Here is a 16,785-nt window from a genome sequence, read left to right as displayed (position 1 = left end):
TTCAGTCTCTCTGCTTTAACTTTCTTGAAGGAACAGAAGCCTTTCTCACATTGGCTTCAATTATTTCTTTCTTTGTGGGTTTTAGTAGAACCATTTATGGCTTCTTGGAAATTGGGTCATTTGCCAACCAACATTTATGCAACTGGGCCGATCTTGCTTTCATTCATTCTCTGTTCTCAAGTTTCAGTGCCCCACTTGTTTAACTTAAAAGTCGATTATTATTATGTCAAGCAGTTAAATTTGTAAATTGTTGGTCCTTGATAATGTAAAGATAATAGAAATAATTTAGTAATAATAATAACAACAAAGTAAATAATCGAGCAGAAATAATAAAAAGAGAAAAGAAGTAACTTTTATTAATTGAGCCAGGCTGATTGATATCAAACGGTAGTAATGAACAATAAATGAATGGTGATTTTGCGAGAGTTTTTGTACATCCATGTGTATTACAATGGTGGAAAGAGGGAAATATTTATAAGATAATTTTAACCATAACTTGCTCTTAGCACCTCGCCCTCACGTTTCAAGGATAAGATCGTGATTGTTGCAAGTGATAAGACGGAATCCCGATTATCTCACAGTTGGCCGGCATTGGGATCGATGACGGTTTTCAGTGTATCTTGGACTTTCCGGGTGGATCATTCCAAACACTGATATCCATTATAAGCGAAGCAGACTCAAGATCCAGTTTCTCGAACGGGTAAGAGTTCTTCAGTCTTTGGCCAAGTTGACACCAATTGACAGGATTGACTATGAATTCCCTCCATGCTTGCCACGTGCCCGATCAAAGAATCTTCATCCCGATACATTTATTACCAATACAACATTATGCTTATAAGATTGCCATTTCTGATATCAATTCTCTCTTTTTTTTTTTTTTTTTTTAAGGAATAGAAGAGGGAAGTGACTATGGTGGCATTTTGAATATGGCATTCAGTTTTTGGAAAACTAATTGAAACTTTTTTATGATTATTATCCTTTTAAAATATATATATATATATATATATATATATATATATATATATATATATATATATATATATATATATATATATATATATATATATATATATACTCTCTACATATGCATTTGGATTAGTTTTGATAAAACATGTTCAAAACAACATTCATTTTTGGTTTTTGTTAGCATCTCCCTTTGGATTGTTTAGCATTCTGAAAAATATTTGGGTTTTCCTGGAAAACCTTTGCAAAATGTTTTTAAACCAAAATATTTACTTACACATAGTGTTTGTACCAAATCAAATAATTTAATTTAATGTTTGTACCAATCAAATAATTTAATTTAAGAGTTACAGACTAAACTACGGATACATATCACTTGTAGTGATCAAATGTATAAGCAAAGACATACATCTTGTATTTATTGATTTTGCATAAACATTGGGAGTAAAGTTTATTCACAGATTAAGAGTCATTAGCTTTGTCCCATTTTGTGGCTTAAAGATATCATAGCACTTCTACAAATAGTTTATAAACCTACCATTAGTGATTGCTCTATTAAATTCGTTTCATCTGCCATTTTACTCTAGCCTTTTATTTCCGTCCATCTCGACGTCTAAAAATTGTCAAGAAATTTTTCCTTGTACTTTTTTTAATTTCTTTTTCTTCTTCCCTTTTTGTGGTTTGAAGTCTTGCAAACTAATATTGATATAGCAAAGAGCACTAATAGGAAAGATTTATTATGTTCCATCTCATTACCTTGTTGATGCCATGAATCCTTCTTAATTTTCGGGTTACTTCTGCATTCAGATGAGGAATAATTCATACATTTTATTACACATTGTGATGTTTCTTCCGTATGGTGTTCAGTGTTCGGTATCCGTTTTAAGGCTCCAGTGATTCAAATTTGTGTCGGACAGTCCCAGTTTTGGAGGGTAAATGTTCCCTATCAAATGCGATTTTATTTTCAAGGCTTGAACTCAAAAACTCTGATTCAAGATGAAGAGGTACATAACACCACCATAATATTAAAATTAAAAAAAGGTGAATATTGCATAAGCAACTTGCTCCAGTGATAGTTATTGATTGTTTACACCAAATTAACTAATAGTATGTATTATTATCTCATATTGTCATATATAATTACTTAACCGTAGTGAGTTGGCATTATTCGATGTAAATATTCAAAGCAAATGAGTTTTTTACCGTTCTTGCACCCTGATTTTTATTGATCTAGAATAGAACAAACTAAGGCTTCGTCTTTCCCAAAGATAAGTCCCTTCGTGGCACTCTTGTATATATATGATTACAAGAAACCACGTCGAACAAATAGAACTGAATTGACTAAAAACTTATCTTTTATTATGCACTAGAAGTTAATCCCATATACGCAATTCACTTGTTTTAGTGGAAGAGAGAACTACCAAATCCACGCCTATATTAGAACACTGATTCTTCATAAAGATAATAACAAGGTTCTTATAAAAATGACATAGAATTATACACACCTCTAAGATCACACAACAACGACAACAACATACCCAGTTTAATTCCACAAGTGGAATCTGGAGAGCATAGAATGTACACAAACGCAAACCTTACTCCTACCTGGAGAAGTCCTCTAAGATCACATGATTTAAAATAAACTCTTTACATTCTTAAAATTTAAACTTTATGTTCAATCAAGCTAAGACATGTAAATAGTCAAATTAAGGCGTGTGAATTGAAAGGGAGTATTAGTTTGTGATTAGCTAAGGTATTTTCGTGTTAAAAAAAAATGTGACTCTTCCAATTACTCTAAGACAATTTTCTATTTCTCTAATGGGGCAAAAGAAAGAGGATCTCTCAAAGGTGAAACCCCAGGGAAGAAAAGAAGAAATAAGATCCAGCAAAAAAAAAATTAACCAAAGGGAAGCTAGAGAAATAAAATTAAAATCATCAAAAGTATCAAACAAAAGTTTGAACAAGAAAATTATCAAAGTAGGCAGGATATATCAAATACAAAAGCTATCAGTCACATATGTAGATTACAGACTGCTGAGTGACATTTGAGCCCACCTCCTGGAGGAACAGTTTCATATCAAGCCTCGTCCATCTGCTCCTGCATTAACCATAATATAATAATGTTTTAGTTCTCTATTAAGAGAAATGACTACGAGTCTACGACTAGAAAACAAGGTGGAAGTGAATGGTACTATTCTCATTGGGATTGGATATAGATGGAACGGCTATATATTTGAAATTGCAGTCCAAGTAGAATTTTTTGTTTGCTGGATTCAGTTATGCAGCAATATATTGGGTGTATTGGGATCATGAAATATTTTGTGATGAACATACAGGAAAACCCTCTTTGGATTTGCAAAAGATCTTCGGAATTCATCCATTTTCTCAGGGTTGGCTTGCTTTTGTTTGTGCATTTCATGTAACGAGCTTGAATGGTCCTGGAATATGGGTGTCTGATTCTTATGGACAAATGGGAAAAGTGTGGCTGGAGAGAGGAAAGGTTCCTTTTTGGGGTACTCCAGGGAACAAATCCAGTAAAACAAGATGAGGCTTGTAGCTCAGATGTGGCTATGAACCACTGTGTCGGGGGTTTGGTCACTCCTCGTCCACAACAGGCCCAAAAGGGGAGAAAATATCACATACCATGCAATAATTCAATGAATTTTCTAATTTTAAAAAATGAAGTACCTGCATATCAGAAGTCCAGAGAGTGAGATTGTCCCTTAGTAATTGCATGATAAGGGTGCTATCCTTGTAGGATTCCTCACCCAAAGTGTCCAGTTCAGCGATAGCTTCCTCAAATGCCTGTAACAAAGCAAAAGATGAATCCCAAGTCAGCTAAAGAGTCAAAGCTACTCCTACAATCAAATTTGGTAGTCATTGTATATGCAAAAGAACTAAAAGCAAATAAAGTGAAACCTCTTGCCGAACTGTAAAAGAAATTGTCCATGTAGAATCGACATTTTTCTATTTAGGCAGTTGCCGGGAACACTAAAAAGGTTTATGACACTCAAAGTCTATTTCCCCGTAATGTTAGACTTGACTACGAAGCTATTCATCTAAACAAACGGTTGGTTTTACCATCACAGGATTGGAGAAAAGGGTTGAGTTTACCCATATTCGTAACCTAAATTATAGTGCTTTAGGCAAAATCATGAATATGTGGGGCACTCATTGTTGATGTACACAATCACTGGTCAGGATCTATACATTTTCATTCCCAAGAATTTAAAAAAACAAAAAAAATTTGTAAATATTAAAAAAAATATTGTCAATGGGGATCGAAACAAACACCACACAAAGACAATTTTGAACAGTAAAAAAATCGCTTTTCCTTTGCATCCTTTTTAGGGTGTTCAAAAACTAATATATGTACATAAACAGATTTAAAATCTACTGCTATATATACATAAAATTATGTTTCAGTTTTCTGAACATACCCACGTAGATCCGCCCCTGTTGATGTAGTACTCCTTTACCACAATCACATGGTCAAAGATCTATACATTACATTCCCAATAATTTAAAAGCCTGAATAGTTGCAACAAATTTGTGCATGAACATATTACAAGATTTACTTCTTCTTCTTTTTTTTCTTTTTTTTTCAAATTATTAAACAAACACCTCACAAAAAGTGCCTTTTTTGTTTTTGATCATTAAAGAAACGGAAAAGGCTGCACTATCGACTCCAACATATTTGAAAAAGGCTCATTAAATATCATCCTTCCACACTTTCTAAAAATGACCCTTCATCCACCTTTTAGGTCTAAAAATACCCTTAAGGTTTGTTTAGGCTCAAATATACCCAATAACCTAACAGATAATACTTTTTTTTTTTTTTAACATTTCGTGAATAAAAAAATGAAAAGGAAATTATAATTTTTTTTTTTGAAAAAAACTTCCAGAGTTAAAAAAAAAAGCAAAAAATATGAACGAAACTTTTTTTTTTTTGCATTTCGTGAATTAATCAACGAAATATGTTTTTTTTTTTTGCATTTCATGAATAAAAAAACAAAATAGGATATTATAAATTTCTTTTTTTGCATTTCGTGTATTAAAAACGAAATAGGATAAAAAAAATTTAATTTCGTTCATATAAAAACGAAATTGGAAAATATATATATATATTTTTTTATTTCGTTGGTATATATATTTTCCAAGTTCGTTTTTATATGAACGAAATTAATTTTTTTTTATCCTCTTTCGTTTTTTAATACACGAAATGCAAAAAAAAAAATTATAATATCCTATTTCATTTTTTTAATTCATGAAATGCAAAAAAAACAAAAAAAATAAATATATTTCGTTGATTAATTCACGAAATGCAAAAAAAAAAAAAAAGTTTCGTTCATATTTTTTAATTTTTAATTTTTTTTTTAAATCTGGCAATTTTTCCAAAAAAAAAATTATAATTTCCTTTTCATTTTTTATTCAGAAATGTCAAAAAAAAAACAAAAAAAAACAAAAAAATATATTCTCGTTAGGTGTAAAGGGTATATTTGAGCCAAAAACAAACCTTAAGGGTATTTTTAGCACAATCACAAAAGTGGATGAATAAGTATTTTTAACACAAAGTGGAAACTTTTACTTTTTGCAGTTGAAAGAAACAGCTCTGTAAAGAAATCGCTTTTCTAATCGGAAGACAAAGAATTCCTTTTTATTCTCAGCTAGAACACCTTATAATGAGCATAGATTTATCAACCTTTCATTTCCAAGTGCCAGCTAAAATTATGTTTCCGTTTTCTGATAGTACTACGTGATCTCAAAACATCCACTCAAGAGACCTAGGTAGGACTAGGAAGCACAACCTCTCATCGTTTAACATGCTAATAGCTTGAATCCACATTGAAAACGTCTCATTACAATTCCACACAAACGTGAGAAGTCCTTTCACTCTCATCACGAAAATTCACCGCCACCCCAATTGCATATACTTCCAACATATTTGGGATCATTATACATTTGCTACACTTTCACCCGAATGACTCTAACATCAATGATCAAATGGTACTCCATAATCCAATTAACTCTACACACGCATACATCTGCACACAATAGCACCAGATAATACTTTGCTCTTCCTCTTGTTAACCATATTTCTCACAGCTATTTTGCTCCTCTTGTTAAACCCCGAAACTTCCAGATTTAACAGATGAAGAGCAAAATAGCCATGAGAAATGTCATCAAACAAATCCTTATTATGATTTGGAATATTAGATCAAGGGGCTGCTTAGTCTGTTAACCAAGTGGGAAAACAACATCAACTCGGCAAGACCAAGATAAGCCATTTTCTCCCTCGATAAGGTTTATTTACCTCCTGGCTGGCAAAACGCTTTAGTTTCTTTCTTTTCCAACAAAAGACTTCTGCCTCGTATACTTTTAGTGTCAGACCCAACCCAGAAAATAGATGGAAAAAAAAAATGAATACTTTAGCATAACAGAGTTAATATCTTCAGCTTCAGTGTTTTAACTGATACCGACATAACAGGAATGACATCTGTAGCCAAGATTCTAAATGAATATTAGCAAAATATCAAATGTAAACATATGAGAGCATGCGTGCAATGCACAGGAAAATCTGGTGTATAAGGCATGGCTAACACTAAAACTGAAGGACAGTATGACAAACTGTCATTACTTGCTCAGCTGTGGGAGGGAGGAGGGTGAACACGCAATAGGAGAAAGAGAAATGAACTACCTGTTTAGCCATGTTGCATGCTTTTTCTGATGCATTCAGAATCTCATAGTAGAACACTGAGAAATTGAGAGCTAGCCCAAGTCGTATCGGATGTGTTGGGGCAAGCTCCGTAAGAGCAATGTCCTGTAGCACAATCACAGTAAATGAATAAGTAAATAACACAACAGTCGGCTAACTTTCACTTTATGCATGTGAAAGAAACAGCTCTGGTACGAGATAATAACACAAATCAAAAAAATTCCAAATATCAATTCATTAATGTGGGAGATAAAGATCCATGCATGTGTACCCATGTCTGTTCAACAAAGAGAGCAGCACAGGAAGGAAAGGCTGGAAAAAGTTCACTTCAGATTTCAGAGAATACAAGTTGGGCCACACACATGAAGAGGTATGAATCAAAGCAACCAAAGAAAAGCGATATTTAAATGATAAGCCCATGATCTCCTTACCCAAGAAAAATTACCCCTTTTACTGGCTTACAGACCCAACAGTAGAGATGATGAGCTCTCCAAAAAAAAATGATGATAAAGTACCACAATGGCGTTGTTTTTTTCCTCATAACGGCAGTAGAACTATAAGAATATCTTCTTGCTTGAAAAATTCAAGCAATAAATAATACTCCCTCTGTGCACAGTTCGAATTTAGAGAAAGCCAACTTTTTAATATTGACCACAAATTCGGACATAAATTCTTCACGTTTTTTGAAATAAAATTTACATATTAGGAAACTATGCAAAGAGTAGTATAAGTCACAATACTTAACAATTTAAAATATTTAAAAGTCATATGAAATAATTCCCACGTGGTGGGATTTCACTGGATTGTTGTTGTTGCATATGAAATAATTATGGTCAAAGAAAAAGTCTTTTGACTCTCGAAATCCAAAAAGGTGCCACATAAATAGCACAAACTACCAATACATGCAAATCCACATTGGAAAAAGTCAAAATCAAACTGCTTAAAGCTCAAATCTTCAAGCTACTCGCAAACTCAATTTTCCATCACTATTCAAAAAACACTAGAAGTTGGAATTACAATTTACTTTCAATTTTCGCTTAAAAAAAAAAAAAGGGAATTAGCAACAGACTAATTCCACAGCTAAACAACAAAATTTGTCGCTAAAGGTTATCATAAAATTATCTAACAGCAATTTAGCGACGAACTAGCACTAAGTTCGTTCATAGCTAATTCCTGTTTTTTAAGTGTTTTCATTCACTAATACACAAAGTCAACAGTAAATAATTTAAACAATTATAGATTAAACTTCGAATCAAGATCAATAAATAACAAAATATACCTGAGCAGCTTTGTAAGCAAGCATAGTATCCTCAGCAGCATCCTTACGTTCCTTACCAACTTTAAACTCAGCTAAATAACGATAATAATCTCCTTTCATCTTCAAATAAAACACTTTCGATTCACCAGCATTAGCTAAAGGTATCAAGTGCTGATCCAAAATCTTCAAAATCCCAGCACAAACATCACTTAGTTCAGATTCAACTTTAGATCTATAATCCTTCACTAATACCACATGTTCATCATTCTTCCTACCTGTTTGAAAATAATAATTCAAAGTTGTAGGAAACCAAAATTAGTCAGGATTTGATATTTCAATTCAATGCCTAGATTTTTCAATTTATAGTCGAAATAGGTTTCATACGATAAATTAGGGATCCTGCTAGCTATTTTCATAACCAGAGATAATTTATAAAATTTAGAGATAAAGGGTCAAAAACACACATAAGGTATGACTTATTTTTTGTTTCCTACCTGAACTATTAGGCATTGGAGTTTTCTACCTAAACTATCACCGGTTAGGAAGCAAAACACACCTCACGTATCACTTTTTTTTTTAGTTTCCCACTAACTATCAGGTGTGAGATACGAACTATCAAGTGTGAGATTTCCTACCTAAATTATCATCAGTAAATTAGCAAAACATAACCCAACAAGTAAGTTGTTCACTTTATATACAAGAATGATACATTTTATATACATATGTTGGAATTAATCATACATTTATTATACATAAATTATATGTTAATTATACATTTATTATACATATATTATACAATAATGATATGATATTTTTTTTTTACATATACAATAGTGATACATATTATATACCACAATGATACGGTTTCTATGATACATTTTTTATACGTATGACACACTTTCTCTTCAAGACTGGTACAATTTATATACACATGCTGGAATTATATATACACTTTCTATACAAAAATGATACATATTATATACAAAAATGATACAATTTTCTATTCTATACAGGGCAATTGCACTGTGCTGATACACATTATATACACAAATGATACATATTATATACAAAAATGATACATACCTTAGTGATTCATATTTTATACAGTTTTTATACATTACAGATAGGTATTGATACATATTTTATACACAAATGACATATATTATATACAAAAATCGCCTCAAACATTTGTGTTTTTGGGTTTTTATTTGAAAATTGTCTTATTTAAGTTTTGGCTAATGGATGAGATTTGTTTAATTGCTACATTTTGGGTTTGGGAAAAATTATGCTAGAGGATGGGATTATTTATGGCCGAGCGGCCATATATGTCCTTTTCCCTATGGAATTTGGTATAAAAATATCCTCCGTTTACTTTTGGGCTCTAAAATGCCTTTGCCATCAACCTATTAGGCCTAAATGTCCTTATTTTTTAACGGCATGGGCATTTTGGCCCAATAAATGAACGGAAGACAATATTGTACCAAATCCCGTAATTCAGGTTTGGTACAATATTGCCCTCCGCCTATCTGTTGGGCCAAAAATGCCCCTGTCTTTAAAAATAAGGGCAATTTAGGCCCAATAGGTTGATGGCAGGGCATTTTACAGCGCACAGCGCATAGGTAAATGGAGGGCATTTTTGTACCAAATCCCATAGTTCAAGGTCATTTTAGACCCTTTTTCGTTTTTTATTTTATATTACTCCTACTCTTTAAAAAAAAGGCTTATGTCTCATTTGTTTGCACTTAATAGAGTCATTCAGCTCATTTGTTTACATTAGGATCTAAGCACTTATTTGATGTGAGTAGGTCTTAATTAGGGCTGTTCACGGTTTTGGTTAAAACCAAAATCAAATCGAAAATTTAACCAAACCGAATAAAAAAAATCGACATTTGGTTTGGTTTGGTTTTTTAAAAATCGATAATATTTGATTTGGTTATGGTTCTATTAAAAAATAACCGAACCAAACCGATAAATTATATACATAAATTTTATAATTATAATATTAATTTTTCATAAATAGTTATAAATATTTTATACCTTTTAATCATTAATTTGATTTTTGGTCTACTTATTTCACATAATTGTTTAAGGTCCATGTTTTAAGAATATGGCCAAGCCTATGTCTTTAGCCTTTTAACTCTTTTAAATGTTAAGTGTAAACCTACTAACAGAAGCTTACGTTAGAGTCTAATGTCTTTAACTTAAATTTTTAGTCTTTCTTTGTCAGCCATTTGATTTTAGGTTGTTTATTCTTCTTTTTCGAATTTATACCTTTCTTTTTTCTTGTCCGAATGGGTCCTAAACTTCTATAATTTTTCATATGAAAATGACAGAGGTTGTAGATTTGGAGGTTCTTATAGAAGATACTTCAGTAACATCAGCATTTGCTGCAACTCAAGCACATGGCAATGCCCTAATACTTCTTCCGTGGGCAATCCTCCTAAAAAACAGAAAAGAACAACTCCTTGTAGTCGAGACCCTAGCCTTGGGGACAATGATAGAAAAACATCTGAAGTTTGGGATCATTACACAAAGTTTTTTTTAATAAAATGGGAGAATTGAGGGCAAAATACAAGTACTGCCCCAAAGTTTGGGATCATTACACAAAATTTTTTTATTTCATACATTTTCATTTTAATTTAGGTAGCCTTTATGTTTAACTAATATGTATGTTTGTAACAATAACTAAAAGCTCCTATGCTCTACTTTATTTCCAGGTATGTGTATTAAGATGACAAAAATGGTGCAGCCACTACTAAGTTAGTTTTTAGCTCTATATGTAGTAGTTTAGAAACTTTGGGTAATTTGAGTACTACACTATCACTAATAGTGAAAATGTTTTTATGATGTATGTTCCACCTTAAACTATAAATAAAAGTTATTGTTTGAACAAAAAAAAAAGACATGTCTTTTTCAACTTTTTATTGTTTTACTGATAAGTCTCAAGGCTGCTAGTCATAAATAAAAAAATCAAATCAAACCGACAAATAACCAAACTGGTGGTTATTATTTTATTTGGTTTGGTTCTGGTTTTAGACATTTAAAAACTGACTAAATTTGTTTGGTTATGGTTTTAATCAATAACCGATCCAAATCGAACCATGAACACCCCTAGTCTTAATCATTAAGATCTTGAATAAAGTCTTATTATCATTAAAAGATAATTTATATGGATAATTTTTACCGTCGGCTCCACCCGCCTCTCACCCATCCCAATCCTCCACCACCTACCACCCAGCCTTCCCCCTACCACCACCAACACCACCCTAACCCCCCACCCCATCTACCCACCTACCCCCACCTCACAACCCACGACCCACCCACTACCTCCACCCTAATCCCCACCTACCTTACCCCAAACCACCCCCTCACCCTACCTCTCGACCCATCGCACCACTACCGTCCACCCCACCACCATTTCCACCACCACCTCCACCTCCAAAACCCTATCCATTACCACTACAAAGCATCTCCACCATTTCTATCAAACATACAAGTTTTATTTTTTATCAAATAATATTTTTATTTTATTAAATTTGTATTTATAATTTATATTCTATATATGTAGTTAAATTTTTATTTGAATTTTATATTTATTATGTTTAAATAAATACTTTATGCACATCCAGATGTTGAAAAACGAATAGTTTTAATCATTCAATATTCAAATCTAGAGATAACATCTTAATCATTCAGATGTACATTAAGATTCAGACGTCTTAATCTTAATGAAGACAAATGAGGCCTTAGAGAGTATTTGGATTGGCATTTTAAAAGTAACTTATGGTTTTTGGGTTTTTTTTTTTTTTTTGGTTTTTGTCTAAAAGTAAGTGCTTAATAGCATTCTTTATCTTTTTCAAATATCACAAAAAAGTATAGAAGAAAAGTCAATAAGCACTTAAAACAAGCCAATCCAAACATCATCCTCTCAATACATCATAGCCCCTCAAACTTGTAAAGAAATTTCATTTAGACACTTAAATTACGGTTCTTTTCAATCGAATATTCTGAACACATGATAAAATATTTTTATTAGATATTTTCAGTTTAAATTTTGAAAAAACTTTGCGTATCTCAAATGTTCATTGCATAGATAATTGAGCCACTTAAAAATATTTTATCTCCATTTACTATAAACATCATCTTTAATTGGAACATGGCTGAAGTTTTATGGCTTATTGAGAATAATTCATCTAAATGAGGTGATATATAGCTTATCTACGTAATGAACATTTGAGAATATTCGTAAAAAAAAATTAAAATTTGAACCGAAAGTGTCTAATTGTAACGCTTTATCATTTGTTCGGGTGCTCAATTGGAATATACCACAATTCGAGCGTTTAAATGAAATTTGCTGATAAGTTTGAGAGATTGTTGATGTATTAAGCCATAAACAAAAGGGTCTCTCCTTTTACCATTGACTTTGAAAAACACTGATTTGAGAATAATTTCAAATTTTAATTAAAAGTTGAGGGATAAATTTGGATCATTATAATCGAATAATTTGGATACATCGAGCTCATTTAACATTAAAGGCCTGTTTGGAAAGCCACCTGGTAATTGGAATTGGTGTAATTAATAGGGTAGTAATTACACAGCCTAGTAATTACACAGTAGTGTAATTACAACGACATGTTTGTTTGTCATAACGTAATTACAATGTAATTACAAGCGTGCTGTTTGGTTGCACAAATGTAATTATACAGCTAGTTTGATTTAAAAATAAAATTTAATTATAAAAAATTTAAAATTAATATTTAAAAAATATTGCCTTTATAAATGATATTAAATTAGTTATTTAATAGCACATTGTTTCTTGAAAATATATTAATTAATAATCATATATTTGTAACTAATATTGTAACAAAAATAATTGATATATATTTTTCAAATATTTATTTAATTTTAATTAATTATAAAACTTAAAAGAAGACTTTTTTTGTGAGAACGTCATGGATTGGATGTTTGACAAAAAAAAAAATATTAATAAATATAATGCCATAACATTATTCAAATGTTTGACACAAAAAATCCATCAAATGTAAGTGAAAAATAAACAACATGCAATGTGAAAGCAATAACTTAAAATTCAAAATATAACCTAAATTCAAAATCTAAAAGAAAAAGTTCAACATGATACTCTTATGTCAAATTCCAACATTACATAAGTAAGTTTCAACGTAACTTAAGTAAATAGTTCAAAAGAAAGGAAAAATATAAGTCTATAACTCCATTCACAATGAAATTCTACTTTAACATCGTCACCCATTATATGTCAAGTTTGTGAATAACTCATTCTTTTCAATATTAAGAGGTGTAGTTTCAAATATTAGAATAATAACATGGTTATGCTAAATGAATAAAATAAAAAAATACGAGAAATTATATGGAATTACAAGAAGTAAAGGTTGGGAATGAAAAATAAATAATATAAAAATAAAAAAAAGTAAAAATAAAAAAGAAATAAAAATAATAGAAATAAAATAAATTAAAAATAAAAATAAATTAAAGTTAAAAAATAAACAAACTAAAAAGTAACCCCATAATTACAGGGTGTAATTACACCCAATTCTCAGCCCTCCTCTTGAGAATTGGAGAGTGTAATTACACCCTATCAATTACACCTAATTCTCACCTAACTATGTAATTACTTGGTCAAACAAATAAGTCAAACTGTGTAATTACACCCAATTCCAATTACCTGAGTGGCTTTCCAAACAGGCCGTAAGAGCATCGTCAATAATCAATATAAGAGAAAATATAACATAATCTTGCATGTGATTCGTGAATCTTCGCACGACCTTATATTGTACTCACCTACTCCATGAAATACGTGTAATACTATGATCCAAGCACGCAGATTTTGAATGTGCTTCGTGAAGCTTAGTGCATTAATAATTTAATATAATCTAACACTAAGGGATCGTTTGGTTCAAAACAAATTACGCTGGAATAAGTTATGTTAGGATTAATTACATTGAGATAAGTTTCTTGGGATTAGTTGATACCAGGTTTTTTTATTGATGCTTTGATATGTTGGACTAAAAAATATATACATTGGATAATTTCTAAAAAGAAGAGGTTTCTTCCTTATCCCAGGATAACACCCTATGGCAGGTATATGTTATTCTAGCACTATTTTTACCCATGGGATAACTTATCCCATGATTACTGACCAAACAAGGGATAAAAAATTACTATATTCTTATCCTACGACTATTATATTTATCTTTCGTACCAAACGACCCCTTGCTGTATTACATTTTCTTCCTTTTAATTTATAAACTATATGTAATCATAGAGTTAAATAGTTAATTGGATAGTAATCCCCACACACCTAGTTCCAGGAGTCGTCGGATAATTCAATTTGAGAATTGAAAAAAACTAGTAAATCTACTAAACAAAAATGAAAGTTATGATCATCAAAAATGTAGTTTGAGCAGCAAGTACTCCTTTCAGGGGCGGAACTATAAGGAGGGTAAGGAGGTTCATTCAAACTTCATTCGTCGAAAATTTACATTATATATATATAAAGTTAAAATTATTTTTCATGTATATATAATAGATGTCGAATCTCTTTAGCTTTTCTTGTGTTTTCTTCATTATATTTTGAATTTTTTTAGTGAAAATTTTGATTTCGTCACTTACCTCTCCATTCTTTATCAGAAATCTCAGTTCAAACTATTACGGGAATAACATCTTTAATAGGAAGAGAATTACGATTTCTCGCGAATTTAACTTAGTCGAACTTCAAAACGAGTATTGATTGCGGTTGTGGAAAAAAAAAAAAGAAGCAAACTATGATGGGCGAGTAGGAAAGAAGCGCGTAGGGAAGGGCGGGGGTATAGGTGTGTGATTGGTCTATAATTATGAGACTGAGGATAGAGCTTACAGCTGAGAAGGATGAGAGTCACATTCCAATAACCCTCCTTTTCTCTAATTTCGGCGTTGCAATTTGATGATATTTTTAAAAAATTGTTCTGTTCTAATAAAAAAATGTTGGTAATAATTGCTTCAAAATTGTGTATGATTATTAAATATTTTGTGTCTCGTCTTTCAATATCAAAAATTATTTGTTGGCTATTAGCAAGTGTTTGAACCCGAATTGGTGTTATTTGAAAGAAAAAAACATAGTAGTATTTTGAATTAAATCGAAAAATGATAGTACTTGAAAATTAAAGGTGTGGTTGGACATGCAAATATTTGAATGATATTGAAGCCATGTACCACCAAAGGATGTGATGCAGCGGATGAGACTACTCCTCTTTGAACCAGAGGTCTCGAGTTCGAGCCTTTGTATGAAAAAATTCTTCAAATTCGGATATAGTCGGACTCCAACGCGTACATCAACACCGGGTGAGAAACCAAAAAAAAGATATTGAAGTCATGTGAAGGAAAAAGATTTTTGACTTGAAAAATTTGTTCTCAAACTTAAAAAACTTAACTTCAAGTTGGAGTACAATAAAACTAAACAGTTATTTCAAAAGAAAATTGAAAAACAAAAACTTGTATGGCCAAACAGACCCTAGATATTTTTATTTTTTGGAAACTGAATAAATACCGTAACTTTTTTAATGAATTTATAAATGAGAAACTTCTTTTTGGACCAACAGGTCCATTACCCATTTTTTGTTTAGTTGATTGAACTCGAAATTTGTTTTGTTTTGATAGATATAAATTTTTTGTTCATATTACTTCTTTTAGTGAATTTAAAGATATTTTTATAATTATTGATAATATACTTGAAATATTTAAATCATAATTTATATATAGAAGAAGATGGTATCCAACTTTTTTGTCTGACCAATTGCTAAAATACAAGAACCAACAAATAATTCTAAATCATAAATGACTACTGCCCATGATAGAATATGTCAACTTCACATTTTAATTATCAAAAAGTGACAACTAAAGTACACAACATGCATATATTAAATCTTTTGAAATTATACTTAATAAATTAAAATATGTACAACTTTTTGTTAACACGTCAACTTACGTCGGTAGAATAATCATGAAGTAGACAAATAATGTACAAAACATGCATAATAAAATATGTCTATGCATACACATAAGAAAATAAGATTCAACTTGATCATCATCACCAATCTATAGAAAAAAAAATAGTCTATTTGCAAATAACATCAAACCAAAAACAACAAATAATTATCTTGTCACTTAGAGTGTGTTTGACATGGAGGTAAAAACAATTTTTTAAAACTTTTTTTCATGTTTAGTTGATTTAAATGTATTGAAAAATATGTTTTTAATAGCATATTTTCCTCTAATTCTGAAAAATAACTTCCTTAAGTAAAAGGAGGAAAGTCATTTTCTGAAACTCTCCCACTGCACTTCCAATTGATTATTTCCGCCATCCCACCCCCTCGCCTCCCACCACCTAACGCCACTCCACCCTACCCTTTCTCATCCCCAAAAATTAGTTATATTCATTTGTCACGTTATATTTTGAATAATATTTTCGGCTTACTCATTAAATACTAGGAAATCTGCGAGAATATTTATCACTTATTTTCCCATGGAAAATATTTTTCTGCAAACCAACACACCTTTAGAATTGGAATCAAATATCTCTTAACCGAGTATAAGCACTCTTTGAAGCATGACTTTTCTTTTGCAAAAACTTATTCTTGGCCTCAAGTATAACCTTCATTTTCATTCTTCTTTTTTTTCATCCCGTGTCTGATATCCTTTTTGAAACCCGGTTAATTTAAATTTGCATCAGAAAATTCTACATCGAGAGGTAAAGCGCTTCCTACCAAAACTAATTTCACGCCCAAGATCTCAAATCTGAGATTTTTGGTCCTTCATTTTCTTTCTTAATTAGATT

The 16,785-nt window shown here is 31.2% G+C and overlaps 1 protein-coding gene across 1 annotated transcript; it reads right to left on the bottom strand.

Moving 5' to 3' along the window:
* Positions 1-2,860: 2,860 nt before the first annotated feature.
* On the bottom strand, positions 2,861-8,252 carry LOC132054108 (14-3-3 protein 1-like; the record flags this gene model as incomplete). The annotated part of the gene is made up of 4 exons (XM_059446171.1): positions 2,861-3,061; positions 3,652-3,768; positions 6,662-6,784; positions 7,959-8,252. Coding segments are annotated over 4 exons (555 nt in total), but the record flags the coding sequence as incomplete, so codon positions are not given.
* Positions 8,253-16,785: the final 8,533 nt, after the last annotated feature.

The sequence above is a fragment of the Lycium ferocissimum genome, chromosome 4, assembly GCF_029784015.1.
Source record: "Lycium ferocissimum isolate CSIRO_LF1 chromosome 4, AGI_CSIRO_Lferr_CH_V1, whole genome shotgun sequence".
Taxonomy (NCBI): Eukaryota; Viridiplantae; Streptophyta; class Magnoliopsida; order Solanales; family Solanaceae; genus Lycium; species Lycium ferocissimum.
Note: the sequence above shows the minus strand (reverse complement) of the source record. Positions and strands in the feature narration are given on the sequence as shown.